The 16364-nt window shown below is 48.9% G+C and overlaps 1 protein-coding gene across 1 annotated transcript in view; it reads right to left on the reverse strand.

The window, feature by feature from the left end:
• The window catches only part of HSPH1 (heat shock protein family H (Hsp110) member 1), a 28485-nt gene extending 12357 nt beyond the window's left edge, over positions 1-16128 (reverse strand). Inside the window, exons 1-7 of the mRNA XM_028726449.2 lie at positions 15776-16128; positions 10327-10384; positions 8472-8612; positions 7138-7260; positions 3418-3517; positions 2488-2621; positions 715-959 (exon numbers count right to left, since the gene is read on the reverse strand). Of these exons, the coding sequence (XP_028582282.2) occupies positions 715-959; positions 2488-2621; positions 3418-3517; positions 7138-7260; positions 8472-8612; positions 10327-10384; positions 15776-15882 (908 nt within the window). The 5' untranslated portion in view covers positions 15883-16128. The remainder of the gene's footprint in view (positions 1-714; positions 960-2487; positions 2622-3417; positions 3518-7137; positions 7261-8471; positions 8613-10326; positions 10385-15775) is intronic.
• Positions 16129-16364: the final 236 nt, after the last annotated feature.

Raw genomic sequence — 16364 nt, forward strand, 5'->3', positions numbered from 1 at the left:
CACATTCACATATTGTGGCTGGAGACAGAGTCTTCAGAGCTTTCACTTGAAAGGGGAGAAAGACAGGGGTGCTACTGTTAAGTTTAGACTTAATGGCAGTTACTTCCTCTTAGCAGGAGGAAGGGTGGGGCATGGAGGCTGGAGTTGCGCAGTGAAGTTGATCCGGAGCTCCTGCGGGCACGCTAGTACCCCCACAAACTTCTCTCCTCCTCGGTAAGCAAAACCATTGCCAGGAAGCTAGCACTGCACTCCACCTCACTGGGCACGACACTCCTGTGCCCGGTCAAGACAAGGATAAGGACAGTTCACTGGTGCCTCTATTAGTAGCTCCTGGGCATGCCTAGAAAGGGCGACTTCACACATTTTACACAGAATGGCCTTCAGCTACCGCATCCTGTAAGTGCGAAGACTTCCGCCTGCACAATTTCCTCTCCTCTTCCTGCCACTGTGGGCACCCTGCACCTTCCCCAAATCTGCTCCAGAGGGTTGGGGGAACCCCTAGGACAGATTTAGGGGGGGTGCAGGGGGAGCAGAGGGGAAGAACGCCCCACAGGGCAAGCAGAAATCCTTGTGGTGACAGAACGGTAACACAGAGCTATATCTGACGTGCTTCCTATGAAGTATAAACCTTCTCTCGTTTGTCTTTTTGTCCAAAGGTTTCCATGCAATCTATTCTTTCCAGTACAATTGAACCGCATCAGAGGGATCTCTCACCTATTCATCTTTCCAGACACGTCTATATCATTCATAAAGCATTCAATATTAAGTGGGATATCTGTGCTGTTTGAGCTCATTAGTTTTTTCAGCTTCTCACACTCCTGGTATAAACGAAGAAGGGCCCGTACTTTAGATTTGGGGTCCAGTTTGTACTTGGCTTTTATTTCAGCACAGAAATGATCCACTAGTTTTTCATCAAAGCTTTTTCCGCCCAGAAAAGGATCAAAAGCTGTGCCAAGCACCTGGTTGGAAGAAAAGAAGGCAATGTTAGCTGCCCTACATAGCACCGCCATTCAAACCTGGAATGAAATGACTATTGATATGAAGGCTAAGCAAACGGAGCTACCAACCAGCGTTGTTTAATCATAACATTGACATCCATGTACAAACATACACAGAGCTCCCAGTGCATGCTAAATCAACACAGGCAGTACCAGTTTAGGGCCAGCTTGGGAGAACATACTCAAATCAAGCAGGCATAATTCATGGGTAAGATTCCGTCATTCCGTCTATTTCCGAAGTTCCAGTGTGAGCGCAGTTGCTCATGTGGCCGAAACGATACCACAATACAGATACACAAAAGACCCACAAAATTTACAGAAGCACAACTAAAGCAAAGAGGCAGAGGGAACCCCAGGACTGTCCAATGGGAGTGGAGTGTGCTCATCGGCCACATCATGCTGAACATTGGGGACAGGTAACTCGGCAGAAGAGTGAATGGAAAGGACAGGAGTGGATCACCAGATGGGGTGGAGCTGTAGCAATAAATAGCCCATCAGTGATGCCACTGCCATTCCCTGGGAGAGAGGGAGGTTGGAGTTGTGCAGGTACAGCAACAGAGCCCATCTGGCACTCCCGTCAACACGCCCACTGTTAGCGACTTGTGCAAGCCTCTTGGTAGTTCACCACACCGCAACCCGTGTGATGTATCGTCCAAGGATCCAGAGCCTCAGTAGAGTCTTCAGGGTTTTCCTGCTCCCAGCAGACAGCTTCTTCCAGAGTCCCTAGTTGAGGGGGAAACTCCTCTCCCACACAGTGCAAAGCAACAAAGTGATCACTGTCTCCAGGAGCAAGACAAAGCTAAACACTGCTGTCTACTATATACAGTTCTTCTGGTTTCTGAATTAAAGATACATATGTACAGAGAGATCTGCTAACACTATTGCCATGCTAGCCAACGCTGCTGTGCAAAACCCACAGCCTTTTCCTGACTCTCACAGATTCAGAGTCAGACCAGGACAGCACCAGGAGATGTAATTGGACCCAATGAAGGCAATGCCCCAGAGACTATTATACCTGTCTCTACATCCTTGAGCCAATGGGAGGGTGAATGACTCAGCAGTCACACACCCGACCTCTGTTGCTATGGTAACCCAGTGCACCTGGTCTCTTATCTCAGAAGATCCAGATATGGCGGGGGGGGGGGGTGCTCCTCAAGACATGAGACTAAGCACTGTGTTATTTATCCCATTGTTCACATTATCCCGATACAGAGGCAGCCCTGACCTCACTTGTCACCTCCCTCTCTCCTTCGTGGGAAGTAGCAGCAGCACTGCAGCCAGGACACTCTGCCCCGCCTGATGTGCTACTCCTAGCTGAACCACTCAGACCTTGCCCCAGTTGACCACATGCTGCTTGCTTTCTGTCCTGTTTGCAACACTCTGCACAGAGCTTTTCTCCTCCGCTTTCCCTTTGCCGTTCTGCATCCACATTCCCAGAAATGAGTTTGCCAACAGGTCTGCTCATATTGGCCCCATAGGCTCTGCCTACCTTCACTTTACCCTTGTTAAAAGCACAGGCGGAGACTTGAAATGCCGAGTAGCCCATATCTATGAACACCACCAATCGTGGTTTCTCTTCTGGAGCTGGAAGGTCCTGCTTGTAAATCCCGTAGTTCAGGGCCACTGGGAAGAGACAAACCATTGATGTTAAGTCAAAGCCACTTACGATAGCTAGAAAGTCAATGGCACTTCCAGCTGGGGAGGTGACGCTGCATTCAACCCTGGTATACACTTGAGACAGCAAAGTTCGCTTGCTCAGAAATGTAGCAGAAAAGATGGAGAATAGTTCCAGTCTGCCTTTTCCCTTCACCATCCCCAACCACGTGGCCTTGATAAAAAGGTTAACAAGCTGACACCTAATGCCCTTATGAACTCCAGAAGCAGTTTTATGAGCTTACGCATCTAGCTGCTGGGAAAACTTACATGCCTGGACAGCACATTTTCACAATATGCTTTTGCATCGACGGTAGGTAAAGGTAAAGGTACCCCTGCCCGTACGGGCCAGTCGTGTCCGACTCTAGGGTTGTGCGCCCATCTCACTTAAGAGGCTGGGGGCCAGCGCTGTCCGGAGACACTTCCGGGTCACGTGGCCAGCGTGACAAAGCTGCTCTGGCGAGCCGGCACCAGCACAGCACACGGAAATGCAGTTTACCTTCCCGCTAGAAAGCGGTACCTATTTATCTACTTGCACTTAAGGGTGCTTTCGAACTGCTAGGTGGGCAGGAGCTGGGACCAAAAGACGGGAGCTCACCCTGCCGCGGGGATTCGAACCGCCAACCATACGATCGGCAAGTCCTAGGCACTGAGGTTTTACCCACAGCACCACCCACGTCCCACTGCATCGACGGTAGGCGTGGCTATAATCATGAGGGGAGACACTTTGCTCTATGTAAACAGGAAGTAAATTTCATTGGCCCACCTGCTGTCATATCATTCATGAGCCTGAGACAATTCAAGCCCACAACCTGAGCAGCATCCAGCAGAGACCTCCTTTCAGGATCAGTGAAGAAAGTTGGAACCTAAGGAAAGCGATCACATAGAGGTATGGAGGGTTACCAAAAGTCCTGCTAATTTGTTTTTAAAATACAATCTCTCTGGGCTTCCTTTGCAGTAATTTAAAGGCACAGTGTTTCAGCCCTGGTTACTAAGTTGGCCTCTCATTCACTGCCCCAGTGCAATCCTGATGGCTGATTTCAGCAAGGACATTGCATTGAGTAACATGCTGAGAAGACTGATTGATTTTACTAAGATGTGACTTTTCCTCAACGAGCTGTGCCCATAGTGGCTTACAGCACACATTCAGAACATCAAAATAGAGAACACTGGAAACACAAATATACAAGATACAAAACACGTCAGTAAATTCAAAATAATGAAAGTCAACAATTTAGCAAACACAGAATAAATTCAATATTACCAAACAAAAACAAAAAAATACTTCACCCCAACCTATGCTTAAGTACATAAATATCAAGCAAATAAAAGTTAGCAGACAATAGGACGGGATATAGATGTTTTAAAATGCATATTCTCACACTTCTGCAGTTATTTTAAAAGGAATGGCATACTGTAGCAACATGCAATATATTTACATAATACGTTTGCATAATTATAAATTCATGGAAAGCTGGCAAAAATCAGTTCCCTTTAAGTCTTCAACATAAGCCACCCAATTTTAAAACACACGTTGGTGGTTTATGCTGTAGAATTAATTCCATTTTTTTGCCATCTATCCATGTGAATGTATAATTAATTAAAAGCCTTATATTAACTTAGGAATTCATAATCATTGTGTATACGTTTACTGTATGAATTCTTTATGTCTTAGTTGTATCCAATGCTCCACAAGCAGAACTCACCTTGTACAATGGGACTCTCCCCTCTTCTCCTCCAGCCCTGTCCCCAACTGCTTCAGAAGGTCCCCCTACCCCAATATAGCTGATTTTGAGGATGCAAGGGTGGGGGGTGTAGGGAAGTGGAGAGGAGGGGAAGTTTCATTCCACAAGTGGAAGTCTCTTACATTGGCAGAAAAGCAACATTGGATACCGCCCACAGTATTTCACACCACTTTGAACTAATACATGCTATACAGTGGTGCCTCGCAAGACGAAATTAATTCGTTCCGCAAGTCTCTTCGTCTTGCGGTTTTTTCGTCTTGCGATGCACGGTTTCCCATAGGAATGCATTGAAAATCAATTAATGCGTTCCTAGGGAAACCGCCTTCAGACCAGGTCCGGGGACAGTCTGTCCCCGGACCTCTTCTGAAGGCTGGGGGGGGGGGGGGGACAAGGGCTTTTCTTCCCACCCCCAGCATTTTAAAAAACCCTGGGACAGCGGAGGACTTCTCCGCTGTCCGGGGCGATCTTAAAATGCTGGCGGGCGGCATTTTAAAATCGCCCCGGACAGCGGAGGACTTCTCTGCTGTCCGGGGCGATTTAAAAGCCCCTGGGAAGGCAGGCAGGGGGGACAAAGACTTTCGCCCCCTGCCCGCCTTCAGAAGGTGTTCCCGCCCCCCGCCCCGCTTCGGAACAGCGTTCCGAAGTGGGGCGGCTGGGGCAGGTCTTCCCGCCCCCCCTCCCCGCTTCGGAACAGCGTTCCGAAGTGGGGCGGCTGGGGCAGGTCTTCCCGCCCCCCTCCCCGCTTCGGAACAGCGTTCCGAAGTGGGGCGGCTGGGGCAGGTGTCCCCGCCCCCCCTCCCCGCTTCGGAACAGCGTTCCGAAGTGGGGCGGCTGGGGCAGGTGATCCCGCCCCCCCTCCCCGCTTCGGAACAGCGTTCCGAAGTGGGGCGGCTGGGGCAGGTGATCCCGCCCCCCCTCCCCGCTTGGGAACAGCGTTCCGAAGTGGGGCGGCTGGGGCAGGTGTCCCCGCCCCCCCTCCCCGCTTCGGAACAGCGTTCCGAAGTGGGGCGGCTGGGGCAGGTGATCCCGCCCCCCCCCCCGCTTCGGAACAGCGTTCCGAAGTGGGGCGGCTGGGGCAGGTCTTCCCGCCCCCCCTCCCCGCTTCGGAACAGCGTTCCGAAGTGGGGCGGCTGGGGCAGGTGTCCCCGCCCCCCCTCCCCGCTTCGGAACAGCGTTCCGAAGTGGGGCGGCTGGGGCAGGTGATCCCGCCCCCCCTCCCCGCTTCGGAACAGCGTTCCGAAGTGGGGCGGCTGGGGCAGGTCTTCCCGCCCCCCCTCCCCGCTTCGGAACAGCGTTCCGAAGTGGGGCGGCTGGGGCAGGTGTCCCCGCCCCCACTCCCCGCTTCGGAACAGCGTTCCGAAGTGGGGCGGCTGGGGCAGGTCTTCCCGCCCCCCCTCCCCGCTTCGGAACAGCGTTCCGAAGTGGGGCGGCTGGGGCAGGTGATCCCGCCCCCCCCCCTTCGGAACAGCGTTTTAAAATGCTGGGGGTCGGGAGCGAAGCGTTCGCTGCCGACCCCAGCATTTTAAAATCTCCAAGGGACAGCAGAGAAGTCTCTGTCCCGAGGAGATTTTAAAATGCTGGGGGTCGGGAGGGAAGCGTTCGCTGCCGACCCCAGCATTTTAAAATCTCCAAGGGACAGCAGAGAAGTCTCTGTCCAGGGGAGGTTTTAAAATGCTGGGGTCGGCAGCGAACGCTTCGCTCCCGACCCCCAGCATTTTAAAACCTCCCCTGGACACGGGGAGATTTTAAAATGCTGGGGGTCGGCAGCGCTTCCCTCCCGACCCCCAGCATTTTAAAATCTCCTCGGGACAGAGACTTCTCTGCTGTCCCTTGGAGATTTTAAAATGCTGGGGGTCGGCAGCGAACGCTTCGCTCCCGCCCGCCAGCATTTTAAGATCGCCCGGGGCAGGCGGGGGGAAGGCAGGCGGGGGGAGCAAAGACTTTTGCCCCCCCGCCGGCCTTCAGAAGAGGTCCTCTTCTGAAGGCCGGCTGTGGGCGAAAGTCTTTGCTCCCGACCGCCAGCATTTCCCTATGGGCTTTCGTCTTGCGATGCAAGCCCATAGGGAAATTCGTCTTGCGAAGCGCCTCCAAAACAGAAAACCCTTTCGTCTTGCGGGTTTTCCGTCTTGCGAGGCATTCGTCTTGCGGGGTACCACTGTATGTGCTATTAGTACTTGTCATTATCTGTTGTCTATTTCAATTACAGTCATACCTCATGTTACGTTTGCTTCACACTACATTTTTTCCCAGTTGTGTCCTGCGGCGACCTGGAAGTACCGGAAAGGGTTACTTCCAGGTTTTGCCGCTTGCGCATGCGCAGAAGTGCCAAATTGAGCAGCGCACCTGTGCATATATGGCGCTTCAGGTTGTGGGCTTTTCATGTTGCGAGCGGGCCTCTGGAACAGATCCTGTTCGCAACCAGAGGTACCACTGTACACTCATGTATTACTCTTATAGATCTATAAGTAACTAAATGCAATGTTTTCTTTTCACATCTTAACAATGTCTCCACGTTTACGTGGGTGTCCCAGAGGATTCCCATCGAGGTTTCTGTTCTGTTCTCCACCTGCTTAGCTTCACTGATGCTGCAGCATCAGATACCCTCACATCACCCGCCGGGTCCAGTTATATTCAATATTCAAAGTTGCTTAGACGCCTGCACAAAAAAATATTGAAAAGCTTCTACAGGGTCAGCACAAGAGGAGACAAATACAAACCCAAGGTTAAATGGAGCTACTTACTGAAATAACGCAATCGGAGACAGGCTTTTTGAGATTATTCTCTGCCGTCTCCTTCAGTTTCGTCAGCAGCATAGCTGTTATCTGCTCCACACTAAATAAATGCTCCTCGTCCATGTACATAACCTGAAAAAACGAAACAAGAGTAAAGCAACTATTGCAGCAATTCCAACCGGGCCGGAGCCAGGTCAGTCCACTATTATTCTTAGATTCTAATTACCAAACATTTGTTCTACAAAACAATTATTTCCAAAAACATTTCCTAATGCACATCTGAAAGTCAAAGTTAGCTGTGGATGAGCATCAGCCAGTATGTGTAAATGAGCCACACACACACACACGCCCCGAGAATGTGAGAAAACTGACAGGAGGCCAAGATCTGAGGAAAAGGCTGAAGTATGAGGGGCGGGGGGAAAGCCACAACAACCACATCCAGGTGTAAAGATAAACTGTGGTTAATCATGACATGAGTAGCAGGGAGCCTTGCTCCCCTCCAGTGTGGCCATGAGAAGCTTTTGCTTTCAAGTAAGCACAGCTTAAGGGACGCGGGTGGCGCTGTGGGTTAAACCACTGAGCCTAGGACTTGCTGTTCGGAAGGTCGGCGGTTCGAATCCCAGTGAGGGGGTGAGCTCCCGTTGTTCAGTCCCTGCTCCTGCCAACCTAGCAGTTCGAAAGCATGTCAAAGTGCAAGTAGATAAATAGGTACCGCTCCAGTGGGAAGGTAAACGGCGTTTCCGTGCGCTGCTCTGGTTTGCCAGAAGTGGCTTAGTCATGCTGACCACCTGACCCGGAAGCTGTACGGCCAATAAAGCGAGATGAGCACCGCAACCCCAGTCAGCCACAACTGGACCTAATGGTCAGGGGTCCCTTTATCTTTAAGCACAGCTTAGGATTTCATCCAAACCCTAACAGTGGTAAACCTTAACAATGTTTGGCTGAAATAAGCCAGCTTCATAATTATGATCTGAGGTTGGTTTGTTCCAAACAAAACACACATTAAAGCTTAACCACAGTTTATCAGATTCAGATAACACATTACAGATGACTAGTGGTGCCTACAAACCCCTTTACCTCCCTCGTGACATCAAGTAAAAGATAGGCAGACATGGCGGGGCCAAATGGAGACGCCTAGAAGACCTAATGAGGTGAGCAGGCCAGAGATTCTCTACCCCTGACTCGACATTACCATCAAACCAAAGGTCATGGTTTGTCTTGCTCCAGACAAACCATGAGCTGCAGTCAAGGTTGGCATAGTGTGATGCACTCCCATTTATATTATGAAAGGAGATTGACAAAAAAAAAAAAGTAAAATCATAGAAGCGATGAATTCGTCTTACCTTTATTCCAACATTTCCATTTTTCATTGGAACAACAGAGTAACTCAAGTGCTCTTTCTCCTTCTGGATAAAAGGATCGTTAAATGTACGGCCGTGGAATCTCTTGAAGTTAAACACCGTGTTCTTTGCATGGGTAATTAACTACAAATGGAAGGGGGCGGGGGAGAGAAAACCCTGATGACTGGCCATCTTGTCAAAGAAGATGCCAGAAGCAAACTGAGATCTATTGTCAGCAAAGGTATATTTCAAGTATAGGCATGTTTCAAGTTCTGTTTATTGCTTCAAGTTTCATTTATCATTACTAGTTAAAGCTGGGGTAGGCAACCTTTTTTAACTGGCTCCTTCTTGCGGGCCAGCTTTTACAGGTGGGAGGGACACAATTTATTTAACTCATTAGTATTTTTTTTAAGTAACTCAGAGCGTCTTGCAACATTAAAAAAAAACAGTAAAACTAGCATAAAACTAAATATATTTTCCCCAACCAACCCCACCTGTCAATCAACTGACCCAACATCATGTTTGATCCTGGCAGTGGGGCTCAGTCTTGCTGGGTTTTGATCCACCAGTGTGCTTCCTTGTGAGGAACATTCTGGTGAAGCAGACCCCCAAGCAGCGGCATAGCTAGCCGCTCGGGTGCCCAGTGCAGCGTGCGTGTCCTGCAGCCAGGGGCAGGGCAAGCTACCCATAGGGGCAGGGCACACTGAATGGAGCCTCTCCGCCTCCTCCCCTTCAGCTGTAGGGCGGCTGAGGGAGAGGTGGTGGGCAGACACAAGCCCCACGCTGCCGTTTCAGGCAGCGCGGAGCCTGCAAGCGCCCAAGCCACCACGTCACTCCCAGGTAAGACCCGGCTCCTGCGGTGTAACACCCAGTGCCAGCCGCATTTTGTTACGTTTGTTGACTGAACTAAAATTTTGTGAGACTATTTTTTAATTATTATTTTTAAAATCTCATTTTTGTCATTTTGTCACACATCCCCTCAGTGACGAAGATGATGAAGAAGAAAAAGAAGAAGAAGAGTTTTGACTTGATATCCTGCCTTTCACTCCCCTTAAGGAGTCTCAAAGCGGCTAACAATCTCCTTTCCCTTCCTCCACCACAACAAACTCTCTGTGAGGTGAGTGAGGCTGAGAGACTTCAGAGAAGTGTGACTAGCCCAAGGTCACCCAGCAGCTGCATGTGGAGGAGCGGGGAAGCGAACCCAGTTCACCAGATTACGAGTCCACCGCTCTTAACCACTACACCATGATGACACCCGGGGCGGATTGCACCCCCCACCCCCTTCCTCTGCCACTCCCCCCGACCCCAATCCCTGCAGGACATGATGTTGGATGATTGATAGGTGAGTGACCTTCATCTACAATTCAGATTTGGCTTTGATAGGTAGATGAATAATATATGTAGCACCATCTGTTTACCTGGTACTTTAAAAAGCAGCAGCCAAAGGGGGACAGGCCATTGGCCCATCTGATGAGTTTCTGGGTCACTGGAAAGCCCAAGCAGTGTAGAAAACAGCTACTTGAAGGGCTACACTCAGCATTTGCTCTCTGCCCAGTATAGGAACACGAGAAAAGATCTACTGGATTAGGAAAAAGTCCAGCATCTAGCCTAGCATCCTGTTTTCACAGTGGCCAACCCGATGCCTTTGGAAATCTGTAAGCAGAGCATGAGTGTAATAGTTCTCTCCCCATCTGACAGGTCTAGCAGCAGTTATTAGTATAATTTCAGCAACCTACATTCTGAGAAGCAGCATGGGTAATTAATTTTTTTTTCTATTCCCAGTGTCTTATTTTCAAAACAGCCACTTTACTAATTTCCCAGTGTAATTTGCCTTGCTGTTATTCAGAAAATGACTCACTTGGTTCTTAGCAGACACTCCAATTGCCCTGTTCTTGGACCCAAACGACACCACCGATCTGAAAAGAAAGTAATCCACCAGTGAATATAATATACACAGTAAATTGCCATTGGTTGAGAGGATGGTGGGCTTCTCTGATATCATTCGATGAATCTAAAAACATGCACTTGTAAACGTTTCCTTCTGCACCTTACATTTAAAGCACTCTGTGGGAGTCACTGCTTCCCCCAAAGAAACATGGGTACTGTAGTTCGTTGAGGGTGCTGGGAATTGTAGCTCTGTGAGGCATCTCCCAGTGACTCTGTTGGGAGCTGCCCAGAGTGGCTGGGGAAACCCAGCCAGATGGATAGGGTTCAAATAATAAATTATTATTATATTATTATAAAGTGGTATAGCAGTGCTTTAAATGGATGGTGTGGATGTAGCCAGGAAACAGCATTTTTAAAGCAGTGCATTACAATAGCATCAGTTCATGCCTACCTAATAGTGACTGCCTGTGTCAGCACAGTGAAGATACTTAAAAAGCAACTTCTGCCCAAAACTATAGAAATACTTCATTTCTACAAAGATTTACATATTTGCTGCTGCAGGTAAATGTGTCGAAATGACCTAAGTCCCAATAGAACTGCACCATATGGCACAGTTAAGAGCTGACAGTGCTGATAATTTAAAATATGCAAGGGCTGGAATTTTCCACATTTGATCTTGAATCACAGGTCAGTTGGTCAGGGGGTCAAGATTGCTTGAAGGAAATCCCTGAGCCGCCCCCCAGCTTGTTAGGAAAGGAAGAGCTGTACAAAACTGGTAATTTAGTCAGAGTGGAAACAAAACTCAGGACAGTGGAGTTCTCTGCAAGGCAAAGGACGGTAACAGGTATTATGAAAACAGCAGCCCTGGGTGCAATTCATTCCCTCCATAATGGGCCGTTCTTCTGTCCTGATGCCCCTATGCTCTGAGTTTCCATGCCCATGGGTCATCTACTTGAACCGCCTGAAATGCAGGAATATGCACCCATAAGGGTTTCAAACCCATGACCTTGGGGTTATCAGCACCATGCTCTAACCCAGGGGTCGCCAAAGTTTTTGTAGCTTGGGCCGGTTCACGGTCCTGCAGACGCTGGGGTGGGCCAGAGTGTGTGTGCGCGCACATGCGCTAACGGTATTTCCGGCGCGGAAGAGGCGTGCGCAGCTTCCCATTGGGTGCAGGAGCTTCCTGCAGCCAATGGGAAGCCAGCCAGCGTCGTGGAAGGTGGTCCCCTGCTCTAACCAACTGAGCAAAATAGGGTTGGGGAAAGAAACCATGTGATGACTTCAGGATTGTTTTTTTAAAAAGATTTTGTTTTGTTGTTGTTGTTTTAAAGATATATTGCAAAGTTATTTTTGTAAAACTGCAAAGCAGGGTTCACCATCCTTTTTGAACCAACAAGCATATTCTGAATTTTTACAAAGTGGGGTGGGCACCACTCATGAAATGGATGTTATGGGGGATGGCAGAACACTAAATTAGTCATTGCTGCTTCCTCAACCCAGGGAAAACTAGCCATGGGAAGTCAGCTATGTCCTGCTGGTCCTTAGTGTAGAAATCATACAATATTGAATTCTACTCCCCACTCCACCCAGACACACAATGATGCCATTGCTGTAAAATAACAAGAGGAAGGATTTCATAGTACCAAGAAAAATATACAAGGTGACCACATCACACACTTTGCATATTCAGCTCTCAATTTCCCCCACAGACCACTCGCATCACACATTCATACAAACCTCCCCCTTCTCTCTCTCTCTCTTACACAGCTACCTCTCTCCCTCTCGGAGGCAGCAAATACATACTTCTTCTTCTCTCACACACATATGGGAGCATCCACAGGAATTTTTTTCAGGAGGGAGGGAGGCAAAACAAAACCCTAAAACGGCAAAGCAAGCTACTTTTGCACAAAACTGAGAAGAATGGTGTCTGTACATTTTTGCCTCACACCTCGGGTTCTAAAAATGCTGGAAACTTGCTACTGCTTTCTAAAAATGAAAGCTGGGAATCTAGGGGTATAGTGGACCCTTTGAGGGGGTCTGGTCTAAAGAAAGTAATTACACTTGCAACGTCTTTAAAAATTACCCCTGTCAGACATAGTTGTACAATTCATACACAAGTGATCCTAGTCTGATAAACCAAGATCTATCAGATTGGGAATGACCTTTCCATCCCCGCCCCTTCTTCCCTTGAGCACCTGACTTAGATGAAGGTTTCTTACATGACTGCTTTCCACATCACCCAAATTGAGGGAATTATGCATTAAGAGGTCCCTCTAAACTGGGATACTGACAAGGAAAGAACACTTCCTACATCACTTCTGACCAGTCTATTCGTTTTAGAGATTAGGATCACTATGCTTGAACTGGTCAACTGAATGATTTTCTATGAAAATAAATAACAGGGAAATACCTTTTTGAGACAAAGTATTAAAAATATGGCACAATACATCAGATACGCCATTGCTCTGATAAACACAAGACAGGGGGTCTGGGGCTTGTGCCAAGTCAACAAAGGCATTAAAATTGAGCCTCTGTCTCAAAGGTATGTCGCTGTATAGCAGGCAGAGGCAAACTCCGGCCCTCCAGATATTTGGGACTACAATTCCCATGATCCCTTGCTAACAGGACCAGGGGTCAGGGATGATGGGAATTGTAGTCCCAAACATCTGCAGGGCCTGAGTTTGCCTATGCCTGCTGTATAGCTTGTATAAACAAGTGCAAAGTGATGCATGTTGGGGCCAGTTTTTAATTTTTTTGCATACAGTATGCTTGTGTGGTCTGAACGGACAGTGAATGACCAGGAATGAGACCTTTGGATCATACCATATAGCTCAACGAAGATGCTGACCCAGTGTGTGGCATCTGTGAAAACTGTGTACATTCCTGCTAGCCTCGCTGCAAAAAGGTTATTGTAGAGGTGGAAAGGTTTCTGAAAAGGGCAACCACAATGATCAAAGGGATGAAGCAACTTATCTATGCGGAAAGATTGCAGCATTTGGGCCTTTAGATAACAGACAAACAAAACACAAAATGATAGGAGTGTATAAAATCATTCATAGCATTGAGAAAGTGGCTAGAGGAAAGTTTTTCTAAGGCTCATAAATTATAATTATTTATTAAAATTCTATTACCACACTCCATTCAAGGATTACAGGGTGATTTACAATATAAAAACACAAGCCAGAAGCCACTGAAGAAAAGGCAGTTCTTGTGTTGCCACCTTCTGGACCTCCACAAGAGGCACACAAAGAAGGGCCTCAAATGATGAATGCAGAGTCCAGGTTGGTTCATATGGGAAGAGGTGGTCCTTGAGGTATTGTGGTCCTGAGCACTAGAACCTGTGGACATCCAGTGAAGCTCGATGTTGGATGATTCAGGACAGACAAAAGAAAGTACTTCTTCACGTGATGTATGGTTAAACTATGGAATTTGCTGTCAGAAGCAAACAGGGAGGGGAAGAAGAGGAGTTGGGGAAAACGCCAAGTTCTACACAAATTGTGGAATATACTCTGCTGGATCAGGCCAAAGGTCATTCTCGGTCACTTTTCTGTTCTCTGTTCACAGTGATCAGCTAAATGCTTGTTAGGAAGTCCACATGCAAGATCTGAGTGCAACAGTGCTCTCACCACCTGACATTCAGAGACATATTGCTTCCAACACAGAAGGCAGGACATACAGTGGTACCTCGGGTTACATACGCTTCAGGTTACAAATTCCGCTAACACAGAAATAGTACCTCAGGTTAAGAACTTTGCTTCAGGATGAGAACAGAAATTGTGCTCTGGTGGTGTGGCGGCAGCGGGAGGCCCCATTAGCTAAAGTGGTGCTTCAGGTTAAGAACGGACCTCCGGAACGAATTAAGTACTTAACCTGAGGTACCACTGTATTCCACTCAGATGCAATACATTCTAGGGATTAAAATGTTGCTTATTTACAAATAGCTTTTATGAACAATTTCATACCCCCTATAATGGAATCCTGAACATCTGGGGAAAGGGTGTGGTACAAAAATGGCTTTAAAACAGAGATTTCCAAACTTTTCATGTTGGTGACACACTTTTTAGACGTGCATCATTTCGCAACACAGTAATTCCATTTTACTAGCAAACGGGAGGTTAAATGAAATCATTTTGATGAATGCAAGACAACAGTGTTTTTATGGCATTAAAAGATTAACAATGCATAAGCTTTCACTTAGGCAGCTTTGGGTGTGGAAATGGGCGCTTGTCCATGGTCTCCCATCCCTATGGCATCTCAACTTTCTAGAGTTTACCAGTCTAACCTTTATCTCAAAGGCCCACTCTGGGTTGATGCTCCACCCTATTGAGATAGGCAGAAAATACAGTTTATTCACTTGCTTGCATCCTCTGTCTCTATCCGGAGGAGAGAAAACTCCAGAAGCTTCTAGATCCTGGTCTAAGCTCCCTGAGTATTAGTTCATCTCCCCATAGCTGCACAGGATCCAGCAAGCTCTTCTTTCAAGCTGCATCATCACTCTCCCTCTCCCACTTCCTTAGCACCTAAGCACTAAGTAGGTGGAAACTGCTTGGGGATAGGGAGTGAAGGGGACACAGATTGTGAGGAGGCACTGCAGCATCATCTCTGCCCCTCCCTCTTCAATCAAGAATCCAAGAAAAAGGCAATACTCAGCATCTTCTCCCTATATACACGCCCACAACAGGCTAAGGGAAGCGTGAGAGAGTTCATTTGCTTCTATGATGCACTCTTAAATTTCCATGCATGAGATGTTGGAAGCGGCAAGGGTGAGAGGAATGCAACAAAACTGAGCTTTCCGGGTGGGATATATACACACGTGTGAAATAAGAACCGTTTGCCACGTTCTAGGCAGCTCACATATCTTGGAAAGAATTAAATATCCCTCCTAGGCGCCCCCCCCATTTAATTCAACACAGCTGGATCCGCTTCTAAGAAAGAGCCGCAGCCCTGGGCACAGCTACTTGAGAGCAACCTCCGCTAAACTCAACGGGACTCATTTACAAGGAAACGTGCTTACTTGCAAGTAACTGCCACTGATGTCTCCGTGGTTAGAATTGGGGATGTTAAAAAAAAAAAAAGGCCAGCGGATGTCTGCCTTCATCGTGCGTGGGGAACCACCAAGCCTATTATTATTTATTAAAGAAGGCTGCTACCCTGATCGCTCCCGAGTAAGCCCTATATACATTCAGCGGGGTTTGCGTGAGAGCAAAGATGCAGAGGACCACTTCCATCAGATGCAGGCATTGTCGCCTTCAGTTTGACACAGGTGCATCGCACGCCTGCATTTGCAAAGCCCGCAATCTTCTCTCCCTTCATGGCAAAGAGAGCGACCCTCTTTCTGCCCCGGGCCCTTTGGCAGGGAGATCTCGCCTGCCTGCCTGCGACACCCCCCCCCCACCCCACCCTCCGGATCTGTTACTCACGGGGTGCACCGGTCACTGAACTCGTTGGCCACGGTCTCTATACCCCCGGCTCTGGCCACCGCCACGTAGCAGCTCTGCGAGCCCAAGTCAAAGCCCACCACGGCCATGGCGGGGCTCCCTGCGCCGGACGCTGCTGGGGAAGGTGTGGATCCGCCCGCCGCCTCGCCGCTGGGGTCTCCCCCGCTGCAGGTGCAACCCTCGCCCAGCCGCCGCCGCAGCCAAAGCCGCGCCCTGCCTGCCTTCCTGCCTGCGCGCGAAAATCTCTGCCTCCGGCGAGGAGGCTGAAATGTGACAATGGGCAGAAGTTTCCAGAAACTGCGACAAGCTCCTTAGCCGGCTCCACGTGCGGCTTCCGCTTCCGCCTTTCTCCGGCGAGCTCGAGCCCTCCCAGCCAATGCAGAGGCCGGGAACCCGGTGACGTCCGCCGTTGCCCGGGCGACGGCGGACGCCGCGCGGCCTTCCTCCGCCCGGCTGCTCGCGAACGTTCCAGACTGACGCAGGTAAGAGGCGTGGACCGGGGAAGTTCGCGTGAAGGCATGCGCAGCCGGGCCGTGGGTGGCGCTTTCTTGCGCCGTGAAATGGGACGGGA

This window comes from Podarcis muralis, chromosome 4, assembly GCF_964188315.1.
Source record: "Podarcis muralis chromosome 4, rPodMur119.hap1.1, whole genome shotgun sequence".
Classification (NCBI taxonomy): domain Eukaryota; kingdom Metazoa; phylum Chordata; class Lepidosauria; order Squamata; family Lacertidae; genus Podarcis; species Podarcis muralis.